The sequence below is a fragment of the Schistocerca americana genome, chromosome 1 (genome assembly GCF_021461395.2).
Source record: "Schistocerca americana isolate TAMUIC-IGC-003095 chromosome 1, iqSchAmer2.1, whole genome shotgun sequence".
NCBI lineage: Eukaryota > Metazoa > Arthropoda > Insecta > Orthoptera > Acrididae > Schistocerca > Schistocerca americana.
The window spans coordinates 315,407,420-315,425,138 of NC_060119.1; the positions used below are offsets into that span (position 1 = coordinate 315,407,420).

The following is a 17,719-nucleotide window of genomic DNA, read 5'->3' on the forward strand; positions in this document are numbered from 1 at the left end:
TAGCCTCCATTTGAAAACATTGTTCAACCCTAGTTGAAACTCGGCTGTAAGAATTCTCAAAACCACAAGCCTAAATCCGTCTCCTAACTTTTCGACTGCAGGGGACCTTTTTTACTGTCCCTCAAACATAAAAATCTGATGGACCTACACTCATGCTCATAAATTAAGGATAACTGCAGAATGTGGTGCCACACAACGTGGCACTACACAGACCTGGCGCTAACAGCATAGGCACATTGGGAACACGACACAGATCTGTAAGTCCACGGTATTGGTGATAAGTTGAGAAAACGCCACTGTTTCCTGCGCATGTATCCCGACATCAATATGGGATATAATCGCCTTTCACACATACACAGGCCGCACAGCGGGCTGGCATACTCTGGATCAGGTGGTCGAGCAGCTGCTGGGGTATGGCCTCCCATTCTTACACCAGTGTCTGTCGGAGCTCCTGAAGTTCAAAAAATGGCTCTGAGCACTATGGGACGTAACATCTGAGGTCATCAGTCCCCTAGAACTTAGAACTACTTAAACCTAACTAACCTAAGGACATCACACACATCCATTCCCGAGACAGGATTCGAATCTGCGACCGTAGCGGTTGCGCGGTTCCAGACTGTAGCGCCTAGAACCGCCCGGCCACACTGGCCGGCGCTCCTGAAGTGTCGTAGGGGTTTGAAGACGTGCAGCGATACGTCGACCGAGAGCATCCCGGACGTGCTCGATGGAGTCTGGAGAACAGGCAGGCCACCCCATTCGCCTGATATCTTCTGATTCAAGGTAGTCCTAAACGACGGCAGCTCCATGGGGCCGTGCGTTATCATCCATCAGGAGGAAGGTGGGACTCACTGCACCCCTGAAAAGGCGGACATACTGGTGCAAAATGAAGTGCCGATACACCTGACTTCTTACAGTTCCTCTGTCAAAGATATGCAGGGGTGTTCGTGCACCAATGATAATTCCACCCCACACCATCAAACCACGACCTCTATACATGCCTCTTTCAAGGACATTAAGGGGTTGGTATCTGGTTCCTGGTTCGCGCCAGATGAAAACCCGTCGAGAATCACTGTTCAGACTATACCTTGACTCGTCCGTGAACATTACCTGGGACCACTGTTCCAATGACCATGTACACTGTTCTTGACATCAGGCTTTACGGGCTCTCCTGTGACAAGGGGTCAGTGGAATGCACCTTGCAGGTCTCCGGGCGAACAAACATTGTCTGTTCAGTCTTCTGTAGGCTGTGTGTCTGGAGACAACTGTTCCAGTGGCTGCGGTAAGGTCCCGACCAAGGCTACCTGCAGTACTCCGTGGCCGTCTGCGGGCACTGATAGTGAGATATCGGTCTTCTTGTGGTGTTGTACACTGTGGACGTCCCGTACTGTAGCACCTGGACATGTTTCCTGTCTGCTGAAGTCGTTGCCATAATCTTGAGACCGCAGTTTGTGGCACACGGAGGGCCCGTGCTACGACCTGCTGTGTTTGACCAACCTCCAGTCGCCCTAGTATTGTACCCCTCATGACGTCATCAATACGTGTTCTTTGAGCCATTTTCAACACATATTCACCATCAGAACGTCCGAAAACGTCTGCACACTTACTCGCTTCACCGTACTCTGACATGCACCAACACACCTCTGCGTATGTGGACTGCTGCCAGCGCCACCGTGCGACGACCACAGAACAAATGCACCGCATGGTCATACCCTGAGGTGATTTAAACCCGCAAACCGCCCACCAGAGCGTTGTTTCACCATGTAGCAACATTATCCTTAATTTATGAGCATGAGTCTAGATGTGGGGAAAGAGGGCAACAGTCAACTATTACACCATCGCACACAGCACATAACACATGTCCACATGATACCCCACTGTTTCTTAAATAAAAAAATTAAGGCATAGATACTTGGCTCTGTGGCATCTGTAAAGGAATTCAAAAAGTTTTGTATAAATTTTGTAAAACGATTTCTTTTGTTTTGTTTCAGGTGCTAAATAATTCCCAGTAATGGCTACACATCAACTCTGGGAGGTTTCCGAGACCCAGAGTTGTTTCTTATGCCAATTAACCCTCCCACATGTTTGAAAAGTTGCTCGGTTAGGTTAAACGACAGTTCCTAGATAGGTGTAGTTTGTCCGATCCGGTCCAACAACTCAGTAGCAAATTCGTGGTGAGGCTGTAACTCGTCTCGCTTTAGTGCTTGCACGATTCAGACTTTGTAACCGTGCAAACGAAGTTATTTGTGCAGAACCTCGTGAATTCTCGAGTGAGGGGTAATTAGCTCGCGCGATGCTTGGCGAACTGACTTTGATGGGCTTCTTTGAAAGGTCTCCCTGATTTCGTCAACCATGTCATCAGATGTGCGTCTTCCGCCAGAACGTGACTGTCTGTTTGCACTCCCATTGGATAGAAACTTGTCATACCAATATCTAATCATCTTAATATCTGGTGGATCTCTTTGAAATTCACTTCCGAAATATCTTTGTCCAGCAATGAATCATTACTTTTCCGCAAACCACACCACGCATTTGGCTCTCTCTTGAGGTGTACTCACTTCTGATAACAATTTAGTGCGTGAATGAAAAAAAGGAATCGTTTGGAAAAAAATTTACGAAAAACTTTATGAGCTGCTTTGCATCTTGAAATCAGGGAGGTTTCATGTGGACACCCTATACTGTCATACACTCCCTGACAAAGAAAGTGAAGCACCCCGAGGGGGGAGGAGGGAACGAAACTTCACGGATTGAGAGAGTATGAGATGTTGTTTCAGTGATTACAAAATCGAGTGAAATTTGCAAACAACTTGGGAGTATGAAGACAGTAATCGGTATCACGTTGCATCTTCTGTGGCCTGGGTAGGGTATCATGAAGCCATTGTATCCTCTCCTGAGGCAAAATACTTCATGGATACTGACACTGGGACGAGGTGATCGTTGTAACATTATGTGATTGCCCTACCATTTTAAATCACTCACTAACCGAGTAGGCGGTCGGCAATAGCTACAGTTAACAGATAACGTCCTGTGACGTGACGCGTTTATTGTGGAAGCGCCGTCAGAGATACAGTAAACTATTGACTTTGAAAGCCGCTGCGCGAAAGGCGGACAAAAGAAGAACATTTTTACTCATTTTTTTTTATGTACGAGATATTCTCGATGAACAGTTACTCATTCTTCTGTCTCTCGTAATTGGTGTCGGACACGCATGTCTTGCCACCGTATTATTATTGTTTAAAAAATATTATTTTAGGGTAATGTGAAAGTGCCATACTGTATAGCAGTAGATTCGTGTGAGAAGCTATATTGTGCGACGTGTATCTGGAAATGTTAAAAGATGTAAGATCGTTATATATCGACTGCCATAAATTCAAAGTTAAATGGAACTTGTGTAAGGACTAATTATTTAGTATAGAACCTATGTCTCACTACTTCGTGACCATACGTATTTAATTTTCTTTTATGTTTCCGCAAATTTTGGTGGTTCACAGTCACAAATTGTTTTGTCGAAATCGGACGGAAGATGCATACGGCGAAATAGTTTCTCCGCACCTTATTCTACTGGTAAAGGCATGATCGGTCCCTTAGGAAATTCATATTGAGGTACCCAAAAAGAATTATATTTTCGATAGTCATTTAGCCCTGACCAGTAAAGGAATTCAAAACCACTACAATAACTAGTTACGTCTATTGGCCTAAAATACAATATATATCATTATGTGCTTTCCTCTGCAAATATATTTTCACAGCCAATTATAGCTGTATGTTAACGCACAAAAGTAAACATATTGTTATAACGTTCGAGCTCGTCCCACGCATGTTCGATCTAGGACAGATGTAGGCATCTTGCTGGCGATCGGAGTACCTCACCATCACGTAGACAGTTCATACAGACACCTTCCGTGTATGGACGAGCATTGTCCTGTTGAAAAATGGCACCACAGTACTGTCGCATGACAGGTAATACAAAAAGACATTGGACGTCCGTGACGTACCATTGTGCTGCCCGAGTTACCTCAAACAATACCAGCCGTGACCTGAAATCATACTGGATGGTTTTCCACTCCATGATGCTGGGAGTAACATCGCTGTGCCTCTCCAAAACACCGGAATAAAGGGACATCTTCCCCGGTCGTCGCCATACTCACCGACGATGGTCGTCTGTCGTAGAGCACAAACAAGCGTCGTTACTGGAAGCAATGCAACGCCTTCCATCAGCAGTCTGTGTTTTGCAGTCACGTCACCAATCCAAACGCGGCTGTTTGTGTTGTGGTGTCACCGGCAGCGTGCGTGTGGGACGGTAAATGCTCAGTTCAGTTGCTGTTTATCTCCGGCCAATGGAATGGGATGACAAAATGTTGCAGGGAATCCGTCACTTGTTCTCAGACGGCAGGGGTAGGTGTGGAACGGTTACGATACGCTTGATCCACAATACCGCCATCATTCCATGTGGTGGTCAGACGTGGTCGACTGGAAAGTTGACAACGAGTAAGGCTTCATGCTCCCATCCAGTCCAACGTCGGACCAATGTCACATATGAACGCTCTACAAATCTGCATATTGCACGGTTCGATCACCCAGCCTTATGGAGACCCAAAATGAGGCACATTTCAAACTCGTCATGTGTTGACAACGCTATCTCTCACAAGTACATGAAATATCAACGCCCTTCACACTGATCACGCTACATCTGGCGCTGTTGACGACCCTGGTAATAACATTAACCAGGAACAACATTAATGCATTCCGTCAATGGCCTTTGCTGTTGTCGCACCATTTCACCTGCACACTTCAATGCATCTGTTAGCCATACCATTGCAGAACTGTGCCTGCAGGAAATCCGGAACACATATTGGTTTCAGAGAATGTGCCAATCTTACTGTTCAATGGTCTTAGCCTGGGGTGAGATGTGTGACTTACTTTCGGAATTCTCTACCTATCTTCGTGAAACTGGGAATGCGGACGCCGGTAAATTTTCTAATGAAAGATAGCCGATATTCGACTCACGACTCGAATCTTGTATACTTCAACGTGAGGAACACGTTGGTCCTGCCTACTGGGGCGTTGGGGACCACTCAATGCCGGAAAATCCTGTATTTTTAATGTGAAAATGTCGGCTCAACCTCCTATCTACTGTTGAATAAATCCTGAAATTTACGCATTTCGAAGGTCTTCATCATCAAAATAACTATACAAGAATCTCTAAAGCCGTGGCCTTCGATACGCATAAATTTTAGCATTTCTCGCACTGTAGATAGGTGACTGATCCGAAATTTTATCTTTGGCTGTAATAACCACGACGTCGTACCCATTATTGATAAAATCCGAACATATATATTGTAGTAATGAGGAAATGAGCAAACATAATGATAAGGAATGAAATTATCACTCTGCAGCGGAGTGTGCTCTGATGTGAAACTTCCTGGCAGATTAAAACTGTGTGCTAGACCGAGACTCGAATTCGGGAACTTTGCCTTCGCGGGCAAGTGCTCTACCATCTGAGCTACCCAAGCACGACTCACGCCCCGTTCCCACAGCTTCAATTGTGCCAGTACCTCGTCTCCTACCTCCGAAACTTCACAGAAGCTCTTCTGCGAACCTTGCAGAACTAGCACTCCTGGAAGAAAGGATATTGCAGAGACATGGCTTAGCCACAGCCTGGGGGATGTTCCCAGAATGAAATTGTCACTCTGCAGCGGAGTGTGCGCTGATATGAAACTTCCTGGCAGAATAAAACTGTGTGCCGGACCGAGACTCGAACTAGGGACCTTTGCCTTCGCGGCCAAGTCCTCTACCATCTGAGCTACCCAAGCACGACTCACGCCCCATCCCCACAGTTTCAATTCTCCCAATACCTCGTCTCTATCTCCTAGGAAAAGGTCCCGAGTTCGAGTCTCCGTCCGGCACACAGTCTTGATCTGCCAAGACGTTTCTAATGATAATGAGTTTAGGAAGTTTACACGTGGGTGCTCATGTATTTTTGTTGTGTTTAGCGGTAAGAGCCAGCGAGCGTTTGACGGTGGTGTGTGCCCGCAGGCGGTGGGCTGGCCGGCGGATGTACTTCTTCATGGCGCAGCTGAGCGTCGCCGACCTGCTCAACGGGCTGCTCAACGTGCTGCCGCAGCTCGCCTGGGAGATCACCTTCCGCTGGAAGGTGAGCGATGACTCATGAATCCCTCTACCAACACCCGTCCGCCACACACTCTCACACTCCTCGCGCACCACAGCCCTTTGGGTCTGCACATCGTCTTCTTGCCACTTTAATTACAAATTGCTTCCAGTTACTACACTGGCGAGTCACACTAATGTGATCACCTCACACAAGCCTAAATAAACAACTTTTGTAGGGAGGACTGTTGCATGACATGCAGAATGAGAGTCACTGATATTCTGGGAGGTGCTGAGAGGGAGGTAGGGCCATGCTGCCTCAAGCGGCGTGGCCAGTTGCGCTAGGTTTCTCGGTTGGGAGTCCATGGCGCGAAAAGTCCGATCGAAATGGCCCCACGGATCTCAACTGGATTTAAATCCTGGGAATTTGGGGCCAGGGGAGTATGGTAAATTCATCCTGGTGCCTTCAACCCACGAGATGTGCGACGCATGGGATCGTCCTACTAGATGTCGTGCCAGGAAAATCAGACGACATGTGCGGGTGGACATGGTCCTCAAGGATAGATTAATACTTTTGTTGATCCGCTATGCCTCCAAGAATGACAAGATCACCAGGGAATATCACAAAAATATTCTCCGGAGCACAACGTTGCTGCAGTGAGTTTGCTTTCTGACATATCACACATTACACGCCAACCTCCAACGACCATCTCTCTAATGGAGCATAAAACGTGATTTATCTGAAAACACCTCCTGTCACCACTCAGTTGACTCCAGTTGTGGTTCCGATATGCAAATTCCACCTTCATCGCCGATGAACAAATGGTTCAAATGGCTCTGAGCACTATGGGATTTAACATCTGAGGTCATCAGTCCCCTAGAACTTAGAACCACTTAAACCTAACCTACCTAAGGACATCACACACATCCATGCCCGGGGCAGGATTCGAACCTGCGACCGTAGCGGTCGCGCGCTTCCAGACTGAAGCCCCTAGAACCGCTCGCCACACCGACCGGCGCAGATGAACAACACTCAACACGGGTGCACGAGCCTGTTGCAGAGGCCCATACGCAGCAACGTTCCCTTTCTTCATCTGGACGATCAGTTGCCCAAGAGTTGCACGTTTATTCATCCATACACATCTCCGCAACCTTCGTTCACCGCTGTCATCTATAGCCCGTCGTGACCCACAGTTGCCTCCGCACCCGTTTTGTACTGCGCCATTTTCCCATCCACAATACACTTTAACCACGGAAACAATTTACAAACTTAGCCATTCTGAAATGCTTCCACTCTTGGCATGAAAGTCAGTGATTATACGCTTTAGGACGTCAGATAAATCACTCCATCTCCTCATTACGAAAACAACTGCACTGTTTTCCACGTCCCCCTCCCCCCCCCCTCCCCCCCCCCCTCCAATCCCCTCCGACATTCTCTACATTCTCTATATACCCTCTACTGCTAGTGCTGCCACTGCCGTCTATGAATGGTTATTGCTCATTGACATACAGACGGTGGCCACATTAAAGTGACTGGACCCTGTATGTTCGCTGGAGGTAAGTGACCAAATTGTTTTGGGGCCGTCAGTCTTTCAACTGGTGCGATCGGAACGACCACGACCTCTTATCCTGTGCTAACCTCTGTCGCAGGCTACAAAGCGTCCACGACAATTAGTTGGATATATTACATTTCTGTCTTCCCCAAGAGTTTTTAGCATTTATAGGTCTCTGTAGTACCACGGAAGTTATTCCTTGACGTCTTAATACAGATCTTATAATCCTATCTCTTTTTCCAGTATTATAAATAACACGGCTAACCTCCATATTTCACAGTTAGTTGGATATATTACATCTCTGTCTTCCCCAAGAGTTTTTAGCATTTACAGGTCTCTGTAGTACCACGGAAGTTATTCCTTGGCGTCTTAATACAGATCTTATAATCCTATCTCTTTTTCCAGTATTATAAATAACACGGCTAACCTCCATATTTCACAGTTAGTTGGATATATTACATCTCTGTCTTCCCCAAGAGTTTTTAGCATTTACAGGTCTCTGTAGTACCACGGAAGTTATTCCTTGGCGTCTTAATACAGATCTTATAATCCTATCTCTTTTTCCAGTATTATAAATAACACGGCTAATCTGCATATTTCTTACCTTATCAGTTCACTTAATTAATAGCATCCTTCAGTAAAATCAAATCCCTCGATTCTCTTCTTCTCCGATTTTCCTAGAGTACATGACTGAAGTCCATTCAGTGCTGTGCTCTAGACGTATATTCTCAGATACTTTGCCCTCAACGCTTATGTTTGATAACAAAAGACTGTACTAATCTGTTCCTCATACCCTCCGTCCTTCCTCAGCCATGCGTCATATTGATTCCAAAGTAGCAGAATGAATTCACTTCCTCGTCTCTGATAAGTTTATTGCTATATCATTTCTGCTACTTGTCAATACTTTTATTTTTCTCTGGCTTATTCTCAGTTCATATCCTGTGTTCATCAGACTGTTCACTCAATTCATCAGGTCCTGTAATACCTCCTAACCTTCACTGAAGGTAGCAAGGACAACAACTTCAGCAAATGCGTTGTTTACATAACAAATATGTTATGTGGACATGTGTCCGGAAACGCTTACTTTCCATGTTAGAGCTCATTTTATTATTTCTCTTCAAATCACATTAATCATGGAATGGAAACACATAGCAACAGAACGTACCAGTGTGACTTCAAACACTTTGTTACAGGAAATGTTCCAAATGTCCTCCGTTAGCGAGGATACATGCATCCACCCTGCGTCGCATGGAATCCCTGATGCGCTGATGCAGCCCTGGAGAATGGCGTATCGTATCCACCCTGCGTCGCATGGAATCCCTGATGCGCTGATGCAGCCCTGGAGAATGGCGTATCGTATCACAGCCGTCCACAATATGAGCACGAAGAGTCTCTATATTTGGTACCGGGGTTGCGTAGACAAGAGTTTTCAAATGCCCCCATAAATGAAAGTCAAGGGGGTTGAGGTCAGGAGAGCATGGAGGCCATGGAATTGGTCCGCCTCTACCAATCCATCGGTCACCGAATCTGTTGTTGAGAAGCGTACGAACACTTCGATTGAAATGTGCAGGAGCTCCATCGTACATGAACCACATGTTGTGCCGTACTTGTAAAGGCACATGTTCTAGCAGCACAGGTAGAGTATCCCGTATGAATTCATGATAACGTGCTCCATTGAGCGTAGGTGGAAGAACATGGGGCCCAATCAAGACATCACCAACAATGCCTGTCCAAACGTTCACAGAAAATCTGTGTTGATGACGTGATTGCACAATTGCGTGCGGATTCTCGTCAGCCCACACATGTTGATTGTGAAAATTTACAATTAGATCACGTTGGAATGAAGCCTCATCCGTAAAGAGAACATTTGCACTGAAATCAGGATTGACACATTGTTGGATGAACCATTCGCAGAAGTGTACCCGTGGAGGCCAATCAGCTGCTGATAGTACCTGCACACGCTGTACATGGTACGGAAACAACTGGTTCTCCCGTAGCACTCTCCATACAGTGACGTGGTCAACGTTACCTACTACAGCAGCAACTTCTCTGACGCTGACATTAGGGTTATCGTCAACTGCACGAAGAATTGCCTCGTCCATTGCAGGTGTCCTCGTCGTTCTAGGTCTTCCCCAGTCGCGAGTCATAGGCTGGAATGTTCCGTGCTCCCTAAGACGCCGATCAATTGCTTCGAACGTATTCCTGTCGGGACACCTTCGTTCTGGAAATCTGTCTCGATACAAACGTACCGCGCCATGGCTATTGCCCCGTGCTAATCCATACATCAAATGGGCATCTGCCAACTCCGCATTCGTAAACATTGCACTGACTGCAAAACCTGCAAACCACGTTCGTGATGAACACTAACCTGTTGATGCTACGTACTGATGTGCTTGATGCTAGTACTGTAGAGCTATGAGTCGCATGTCAACACAAGTCAACATTACCTTTCTTCAATTGGGCCAACTGGCGGTGAATCGAGGAAGTACAGTACATACTGACTAAAGTAAAATGAGCTCTAACATGGAAATCAAGCGTTTCCGGACACATGTCCACATAACATCTTTTCTTTATTTGTGTGTGAGGAATGTTTCCTGAAAGTTTGGCCGTACCTTTTTGTAACACCCTGTATATAGCAGCGTTTAGCGATGAGAGCGTGCCAGCGTATTATTGATACCTTTCAACCCTGAATTTTAATCCCTCACATGAATCTTGTTTTTATTTACAGTATACGAGGGTTGGATAAAACGTAGTGACAAAAAATGTCTCTGAGCACTATGGGACTTAACATCTGAGGTCATCAGTCCCATACACTTGGAACTAGTTAAACCTAACTAACCTAAGGACATCACACATATCCATGCCCGAGGCAGGATTCGAACCTGCGACCGTAGACGTAGTGACAACTCTACCGTAACACTAAGGGTTTGTGTCAGATGGAATGCGTGCTGCTTGTGGCTAATAGCAGAAGGTTAGTTGAAGTAGTGAAGTCAGCGACACCGCCTGTGTCTGCGCCAGTTGCAGTGCGAACTGTCTATAAGTGCGGGAGGACAGTTCAAGTGCCCTAACAGATGATAACCGCAGCTTGCTACTGCAGTTTCTTGCCACGTAACCTTCGCCCCACTCTTGGTTCAAGATCAACTACCGTGCCAAACTTGGCCAAACCTGAAGCACATAAGCATGGGTAAAGCTGGACGTGGTATATTGTTAAGTAGTGCTCCACTTCGAGCATTTGACAATAATCTGAAGACTATACACCAAATGATTCCGAACGCTCTGGACTGGTTCCCAAATTTGGACAGTTTCATTTGTCTGATATATATTGTTATTTCTTCTCTGCATATGTGGATTATACCCTTGCGTTACATCTTTTACAGTCAAATGGCTCTGAGCACTATGGGACTGTGGTTATCAGTCCCCTAGAACTTAGAACTACTTAAACCTAACTAACCTAAGGACATCACACACATCCATGCCCGAGGCAGGATTCGAACCTGCGACCGTAGCAGTCCCACGGTTCCGGACTGCGCGCCTAGAACCGCGAGACCACCGCGCCCGGCCTTTTACAGTCCTTGGGCCTTTGAAAGACTGCTGCCAATGATAGTTGCCCCAGCCGCTGCAGAAGGATCGCCACCTGACAAAAGCCAGGAAAAGAACAGCGTGAAATATTTTGATTGGCATCCCCGCCGTAGCCCTCAGTGGTTCGTAACCCCACAACAGGCTACAGCAGTCCACTCACCCAGCCGCCTCCCCACACCGAACACAGGGTTATTGTGCGGTTCGGCCACCAGTGGACCTCCCGCCCTTTCCTGCTTTCCCCCTTTCCCCCGGGAACGTCTCACGCCAGAAGAGTGTAACCCCAATATTTGCGTGGTAGAGTAATGATGGTGTACGCGTACGTGGAGAAAGTGTTTGCGCAGCAATCGCGGACGTTGTGTAACTGAGGCGGAATAGGGGGAACCAGCCCGCATTCGCCGAAGCAGATGGAAAACCGCCTTTAAAACCATCCACAGATTGGCCGGCACACCAGACCTCAACATTAATCCGCCGGGCGGATTCGTGGCGGGGAGCGGCTCGCCTTTCCGCTCGAGAAGCACTGCGTTAGACCGCACGGCTAACGGGGCGGGCCGCCAAACCCTTCCTTAGCTAATACCTTCTACTTAAAGGCGACCTCTGGCTAAACATCTCTGGCCGAATCTATTTCTCTCCGAGAACTATCTCGTGTACCATCAAAGCAGCTCAAGACTCTTTGTGCGTACTGGAAGGCGGCACATAAACTAAGGACAGGCATACAGGACGTTGTTCCTTCAAAAGTGAGCCCGAACCAAACAAAAGCGGCGTCTGAGATATTCCTATGACGTTGTTGGTGTAATTATGAAAACGAAATTACAAGCCCAGGCTGCAGCCTGTACTGAGCGAGAGGTGCCACAGTGGTTAGTGCAATGGATTCTCATCCTGGAGGAAAGGGGTTCAAACCCCCACCTGGCCATAATGATGTTCGCTTTCCCTGCTTTTGGAATGCCTCTACAAAATGTGTAACTGCTTCTGCAGTCAAAATAATCAAACATTTACCTATTGCTACTCGATACACGACTCTGCTTCTAAAGTTGCACAATAGTAAAATGCATGATGCATTGTCCCCGTCCGTTTAAGGTGTTACCTAATTAAGAATGTCAGTTGCTCTAACGACCGTGCTTGGCAATCAGACTCGAAACGATCGCATGCAGCAGGTGCTCAGCAGTAAAGAATAGAGAATCGTTGTCACAACTCAAATACGGCTTCCCTCTAAGTAGTCCAAATTACACAAAGGAACATACAAAAATTACCTTAAGTCTTCCACTTGTGTGGTGAGCTATATCCTAGCCTATGTCAAAACTGCTGTTATAAAATGCACTTCGCAGCTTACGCTTTTGTAGCCTTGAATAATACTGCTTCCTCCTTCGTAAAAATTGGCGGCACCATGTATGTTGAAGTCTTGCAGAGCCCACAACACATCTGGCACATATTTTGTAATAAAACAGAGCCCAGTTCTTCTTGGATCATGACACACATTTGTTTACCTGCTCTACTTGTAGAATTGTAGCATTCTACCATTGTCTTCGGAGGCTCTCATTGATAATTTTGCTCTATCAAAACCAAACACACAAACACACACACACACACACACACACACACACACACACTACGTCTTCACGTCACCAGGTCTGAAATAGGACTCTCTATACTGAATTGTTTTGGAATTACAGTTGCTGAAAAAATGGCAGGATATACCCTCACCAATACATCCGCATGGATTTCCTACAAAATATTCCTTGGTATTGAAGTTATGCCTTCTTACAATGAGAAATACATAATTTTACAATATTCTTAATAACATAACCATTTTAACAAAATACATAGAACAATACACATTTGCAACCGAGCGGGGTGGCGCAGTGGTTAGCACACCGGACTCGCATTCGGGAGGACGACGGTTCAAACCCGCGTCCATCCATCCTGATTTGGGCTTCCTGTGATTTCCGTAAATCGCGTCAGGTAAATGCCGGGATGGTTCTTTGAAAGGGCATGGTCAACTTCCGTCCCCATCTTTCCCTAATCCGATGGGACCTATGACCGCGCTATTTGGTCCCCTACCCCAAATCAACCAACCAACCTATACATTTGCATATTTGAAGGGCTTATTTCAATAGTGGTACAAGTCCATTATCTCCACTTTTCTGTCTATAATGCTTCTGAAATTAATGAGCCAACAAACAGAAAGAAAGGTTCACCTCTAGCAAGAAGCCACATGCTTGAATATTTCTGGTATCTCAACTGCAGATTTTTCAGCGCTCATTTAACTCTGTATCTCAATATGAACAAAAATGGACTTGTACCACTATTGAAATAAGCCCTTCATTTCATAGAGATGGTTCATGAACTTCTACAACATCATAAGTACAACTGCAGCCACGAGGAGGCAGCACGTTACAGTCACTTCCTACGTTAACGTCACTTCACAACATTTGTTCTCAATACACCCACTACATTCAGTATGCGTGTAGTTTGGTGTGTTATATGCCGTGCCTCCTGACTCATGATAGCAGACAAGTGCCTAAGTCATTCCAATGGTTATGATGCAATGTTATCATGGAAAAAAATTATGTGGTTGGAAGTTTACTGTTTATGGTCGTAATGATACTTGTATTGTTACAATGACATGATTAAAAAATTCTATTGGAGCAAAACAGACTTACACTATCTGTTGGATATTTATCAATCACTGATGACATGTTTTGCTCGAATGTTAACATGTAGAGCTCATGTAGACATGCTTTCTACCTCCCTCGTGAGGCTTCGTTCCAAGTGACGTTGATGAACTCAGATTATCTCTTGGTGCAGACAATGCCGTTAAACTCTGATTCAGTACCTTTTCATCAGTTTTGAGATCTACCCATATAATACTCAGCTTTCTACTGTAAGACCACATTTCGAAAGCATTTATTCTCTTATTATCTGTACAGCTTATAAGCCACATTTGACTTCTCTACGAGGCTATATACCAAATATCTTCAGAGGTAACTTCCTGAAACTTAAATGTGTACTCTGTGCTAAAATTTCTCGTTTTCGGAAGTACTTTTCTTGCAATTGTCCATCAGCATTTTATAACTTCTCTACTTTGGTCGTCGTCGGCGATTTTAGTGCCCAAGTAGGTTATTTAAATAGGGGTATGAAACGAATCACGAATGTTGGCAGCTGCCTTGGCCGTCCCAGAGATCAGCGCTCGCTTTCAGACCTTAACATTAACGCGGAGAACGCCAGGAGCCTTAACGCAACACAGGAAGAATGCTGGAGGCGGCCTCCCTTCACTATGTGAGGAACGCGGCCTGACGTCGCTGCCAACACTCCCCCGCCCCCCATGCTGCCCTCAGGAATTCTGCTCGCTCCACACTTTACTCTGCGACCCCTCCAGGCAGGAATTTCAAATCACCTCCCTTACTGAGGGCCTAGTCCACTCAGGTTCTTTGCAACCCCAAATCTGCGCCGATAGTTTGTCTCAACAGAGCCTTACTCCTCCTTTTCGCGGTAAGTTTAACTGACCTAACACGGAGTGGACCTGTTCAGCTTTCTCCCTAACACTCCCCTCAAGTTGTGTACTTGTGTACTTGTAGCATTCTGCACAGGTTGTTCGTCGTCTTCTGGAAACTTTTATTCTTGTTCATGCAACCGTTGTGTTCTAACGCGTACATAGTCGGCGGTCTACTCTGAAGCGCTTGGTTATCCCTTTAGGACTTGTATATATTTTCCTTTCGTTCATGTCATGAGTCATTACATAGACAACCTACCCTCAGTTTAATTTAAACAATATTGTCTAGATTTTAAGTATGTACGGCGTCTAAAGACAAGATTTTTCAGTTTTATAAGACTCTAAAATAATACCTTGGTACAAGTATAATTAATTAGCATAGTGAAAACACTAGTAATAATAATTATTTAGCCTTATAAATTACTTAGAGCCCGATGAACCTATAAAACGAAACCTTTAAGCTTTCAGAGTCAAGGTCAGACTGGTGCGTCGATAGTAAGTATAGCATTATGGGATAGGTTAATAAGAATTTCCCTCTAGGGTGCAAGAATAGGTTCATTTTCGAGCCTTAAAACTATCATCAATCCCTTCAGCTGAAGCGTTATCTTTATAAACTTCCCATGAATCACTGAAGAGATAACTATTTCACAACACAGTTTTAAGAAACTGTGTCTACAACGAGGGTGTCAATATAGATCATAGAATGAGATTTTTCACTCAGCAGCGGAGTGTGCGCTGCTGATATGAAACTTCCTGTCAGATTAAAACTGTGTGCCGGACCGAGACTCGGACTCGGGACCATTGCCTTTCGCGGGCAAGTGCTCTACCAACTGCGCTACCCAAGCACGACTCATGCCCCGTCCTCACAGCTTTACTTCTGCCATCGCTTTTAATCGTATTTATCACACGAATGTGAACAAGATATAGCCCAATATGAAGGCCACATATACACAGATTAGCTTCTGTTATTTTCTTTAATACGTATATGCAAATCTGCAAATGTACACACTACTGCGGTTTTATCTTGTCTCTGCTGACTTAAAAGTGACGCAGAATGTGTTATCTTATTTTTCTCTTGCTTCTTATTTAACATGTTCAAATTAAATTGAATTAAATAACTTTACTTCGTTCCCTCTTGGTATTAGGTAGAAATCAGCCATCACCTTTCTTTTTATAAACAAGGTGATTAAAAACATTTTTGCAAGTTGTTCTACCTGTTTACTTAGTTGCATAACTTATGTCACAGTTTTAAGAAACATACGTTTACGCTGTTAATGCACTTTACTGTAAACATTGTGCACAAAGTTAAGTCTAGAGCAAACATTTTAATGCAACAGTCGTTATACGAGGTGCGTGGGGCTCCACTGCGCACTAGCTCATGTTGCCAACAATGACTCAGTCCATTAAGTAGCAGCTACCATCCTGTGTTAACATTTTCATTGCCAGGCGCACAAGTATAAGTAAAAGCATTATGCAGTTGTGCAAGATAAAAATGCGTTGAACTAATTAGTGAACTTAAAATAACTTGAAATAATTGTTCAAGATGGTCAGTTCCCAGTTCTAAGTGCAGTGCAACAACACTTTTGGTAGGGAGTTGCTTTCCTCGTAAATAAGCCACATTATGAACGTTATTTTTTAAAATAGCACCAAATAGCCTACCAGATCACCTAGTGTGTCTAAACGATAGGATTGAGACTGTCCGTATGTTATTTGTTCACTTGGTGTGAATACCACGAAGAGCTGGGCAAGGATTTGCTTCAATATTTAGAATGTATACCATGACTAATTTTTTTTTTTTTATTTCTGTATGATGTACGCTGGTGAATAGTACACATTTACCATAAAGATGTCGTATCTGCGACCCGAATTAATAAATTAAAAAATCGCATCGATTTCATTGTTGTGCAACTGTGCGCTATAGGCGCACAGCTTTTTCCGAAATCATTTCAAAATCTTGCCTTAGAAAGGATGGTTATCAGTATGAGGCAGGAACACAGAGATAAGGAGACATTAACCGCCAATATTCGGCCATCTGAAGGATAAAAACCGTGTATCAACGACAAAAAATTAAATGTTACATCTTCCCTAGTATTTTCTTAAGTCTTTCTATCGAACTAATGTAAAAACTTAACATATTTTATTGTTCAGAGGAACATAACCCAGGAGAAAAGATTTTCTAAAAGTCAGCATAAACGAAAGAAAGGAACAATCTAGAACTAAAAATTGATTACCAAAATACCAGAAAAGATACCAAGAAAATAAAAATCCACTCTTTATGGAAACAGCGTGGACAAGAAATGTTACTAGTTATTGCACACAACACCGCTAAGACGCCAATAAAATAATTTCTGCGCGTGTAGTGTACCTGTTTGCAAGAAGGAATCGATCTTTGACACGGGATAAAGCCAAGGCCGAATTTCACGTGAATGCTGCGTGAAATGTGTGTGTAATCAGCCGGTTTATCTTCTGCATTGCTCGCTGAAGATAACACGTAATGACACAGTAATTACTAGTGCGTCAATGCCGCATAGGTGTTATGAGAACTTTCGGCTCGAGCAGTATTTGGGTCTGGCGTCGTATTATAGCAGAGCTAAACCGAACGAAGTGGCGCAGTGGTTAGCACACTTGACACTCAGGAGGACGATGGTTCATATCCCGTCTGGCTGTCCACATTAAATTTTTCTGTGATTTCCGTGAATCACTCAAGGCAAATTCCAGGAAAATTCCTTTGAAAAGGCGAGGCCGATTTTCATCCCCATCCTTTTGTAATCCGAGCTTGCGCTCCGTCTTTAATGGCCGTGCACTCGATAAGACCTTAAATACTGATCTTCCTTCCTTCCTTCCTTCCTTCGTAAATTTAAGATACGTCCACGGAGAGGGCTAGGTTTGGCCTATTGTCACTGAAATAACGAAACTGTCTACTTAACTCCGTTACGCCTTCGAATTTTCAACGATTAGTCGCAGGAATGAAAACGATACATTCTCAAAGACAAGC

General features: G+C 44.8%; 1 protein-coding gene across 1 annotated transcript in view; it reads left to right on the forward strand.

The window, feature by feature from the left end:
• Positions 1–17,719, forward strand: part of LOC124546153 (vasopressin V2 receptor-like) — a 219,386-nt gene that overhangs the window by 86,254 nt on the left and 115,413 nt on the right. The window contains exon 4 of the mRNA XM_047125019.1: positions 6,034–6,151. Within this exon, the coding sequence (XP_046980975.1) occupies positions 6,034–6,151 (118 nt within the window). The remainder of the gene's footprint in view (positions 1–6,033; positions 6,152–17,719) is intronic.